The sequence below is a fragment of the Cyprinodon variegatus genome, unplaced genomic scaffold, assembly GCF_000732505.1.
Source record: "Cyprinodon variegatus isolate N-32 unplaced genomic scaffold, C_variegatus-1.0 Scaffold870, whole genome shotgun sequence".
NCBI lineage: Eukaryota > Metazoa > Chordata > Actinopteri > Cyprinodontiformes > Cyprinodontidae > Cyprinodon > Cyprinodon variegatus.
Window position 1 is genome coordinate 65,639 of NW_015151323.1, and position 2,814 is coordinate 68,452.

General features: G+C 38.2%; 1 protein-coding gene across 1 annotated transcript in view; it reads left to right on the plus strand.

Annotated features, from left to right (window-relative positions):
• The first annotated feature begins 229 nt into the window (after positions 1-229).
• slc5a9 (solute carrier family 5 (sodium/sugar cotransporter), member 9) overlaps positions 230-2,814 on the plus strand; it is a 21,263-nt gene continuing 18,678 nt past the window's right edge. The window contains exons 1-2 of the mRNA XM_015397540.1: positions 230-296; positions 782-886. Coding sequence (XP_015253026.1) covers positions 231-296; positions 782-886 — 171 coding nt within the window. The 5' untranslated portion in view covers position 230. The remainder of the gene's footprint in view (positions 297-781; positions 887-2,814) is intronic.

Below are 2,814 nucleotides of genomic sequence, written 5' to 3' on the forward strand. Positions count from 1 at the left end.
AACTCAAATCTTGATTACAATGTGAATTGTAGTTGATAACAAAGGGATTGATTGAAAGATCTATTTATAATACCTGAACCCTGGATACAAATGATGATTTAAACAATTTATTAAGTGCCCAAATATATTCTGCTGTTAATGATGAGAGTGTGTAAACATAAAGTTTTTTGTTTTTTTTTGGTTTCCATGCATCATGACCTAATGCCTACCTTTTTGTTCAACAGTCATCAATGCGAGCGAACCAGACCACAGTGGGGGGATATTTTTTGGCTGGTCGTTCCATGACATGGTGGCCAGTAAGTAAAACATTTTCATGCAAATTTAAGTGTTTACATTAAGCAGTAAAAGTTCTTTACTGTTGTTTTACATTGTTAAAGTAATAAGGCTGTTTCTATCTGTGGCTGCTAAGCCACAGACTGGTGAATTTCTATCACTCCTTTAATGTACTGATTGTTTTTTAAAGGATTGTGCTAATTGCATGATATACACAGTTTACATGGATGGCCATGATGTCACTGTTCAATTAGGTGGCTTTCCGTGTATATTTGGAGGAATTATTAATCCTGAAAGTTTGTTTCTTCAAAATGAGTCTCTTTTTTTAAAAGGATCTTCAGTTATTAGGAAGCTTGGTTATTATTCCTATCAGACCAAATCTCTCCAAGCTCCATCAGAATTTGACCTCCAGGAGTTTTTAGTGTGTTTGGAGAGACCATCTGATAAAAGACTAAATTCATCAGTTATAGAAACAGATTTTTCCCTCTCTGTTTATTTTCATTGTCAGATAGGAGCTTCCTTGATGTCAAGTAACGTTGGCAGCGGATTGTTCATTGGACTCGCAGGAACGGGAGCAGCTGGGGGCATTGCTGTCGGAGGATTCGAGTGGAATGTAAGACGCAAAACTCACATAAGGAATGTCATCTCTGGTTGAGAGTAGCAGAAGTAGAAGTCTCTCTGCTTGTTGCCTGACCTTAGCAGTGGTTTCCTAGCAGCTCTTCTACCATGAAGGCCTGATTCACACAGTCTCCTCTTAGCAGTTGTTCTAGAGATGTGTCTGCTGTTAGAACTGGGTGTGGCACTGACCTGCTCTTTAATCTGTGCTGCTGTTAACCCCTGATTTCTGAGGCTGGTGACTCAGATGAACTTCTCCTCCGCAGCAGAGGTGAATCTTGGTCTTCCTTTCCCGGGGTAGTCTTCATCTCAGCCAGTTCCTTTGTAGTGCTTGATGGTTTTTGCGACTGCACTTGGGGACGCTTTCAACGTTTTTCAATTTTTTGGACTGATTGACCTTCATTTCTTAAAGTAATGATAGCCGCTCGTTTTTCTTTACTTAGCTGCTATTTTCTTGCCATAATACAAATTCTAACAGTCCATTCAGCAGGACTATCAGCTGTGGATCTGCCTGACTTCTGCTAAACACAACTGATGCTCCCAACCCCATTTATAAGGCAAGAAATCCCACTTATTAAACCTTACAGGGGACACCTGTGAAGTGAAAAACATTTCAGGTGACGACCTCTGGAAGCTCCTCAAGAGAATGCCAAGAGTGTGTTGATGAAGTAAATTAATCTGCACCAATGATTAGAATATATTGGATACATGTTTTACATATTGAATAAATGTTTTACACTAAATACATTTATGTTATACAGGTCACAGAGTCCAAAAGAGTGTGCGCCACCAAATGTGGAGAGATAGAGAGCAGTGTGTGTGTAAAGGCTCTCTGCAGCTGCAGCTTTGGAGCGCAGCCTTGAAGTCTCAGAGATAAGACCAGGGTGGGAAAACACAGAGAATGAGCGGGAGAACAGGAGCATTGAAGGGAGTCCAAGACCATTTGAGGCCTTTGAAAACCAGGGTGCAGAAATGAGACCTGTTTGTAAGACAGACGCATTGAGAATGGGTTGTTCAGGGTTGCACAGCTAAGCTGAACTAATTGTAATATATTGAGTTGTCATCTCCAAAGCATGCGGTGCAGTACTGGTCGCACAAAAAGGGATGTTTTACTGGGACCTTGAGTTTTAAACTAATGCTGACCTTTTTTGATGTAATGTTATGATCATAAGTCACACTGGATGAAAACATTGTTTTGACATATTGATGATTAAGACTATGATGTGTTTTTGATTTAACTGCACTAAATGTCATCATGATCTACAAGAAATGTCACCATGACTTGTGAAGAAAAAGCTTTGATAGATCAAAGAAAGGCTTCAATTAAAAATATAAAATATGGTTTGAAGGTGGGTCTTCCACCAAGATGAAAGAGCCCCGAGCCCCGGGAGTGAATAAAAGAGGGCCCTTTTCTGCATGTAAGTCAGTTGCTCACCGGTGAACAGCTCATGTGTGTTCTGTAAATAAAATTCTCCGGACCTGGACTCAGTTGCCTCTGCCTAATTTTTAATCATAGTTTGAAGACTTTTTCTACAGCTTTTTGAGAACTTTGAATTTTTATAAGACTTAGCTTCAATTTTAAGTCGTAGGGAGAACAGTTTCCACGACAGTGTGAAGCAGTAATCAAAGCTAAAGGTGGCTGCTTTGAAGAACCAAGAATATAAGACATATTTTTAGTTGTTTCACACTCTTTTGTTAAGTATTTAATTCCACATGCGTTCACTCATAGTTTTGATGCCTTCATGATGAATCTGCAATTTACATATCAGAATACTAGTCATGAAAATAAAGGAAACTCTTTGAATGAGAAAGTGTGTCCAAACTTTTGGTCTGTACAGTGTGTATATACATATATATATACATATATATATATATATATATATATATATATATATATATATATATATATATATATATATATATATA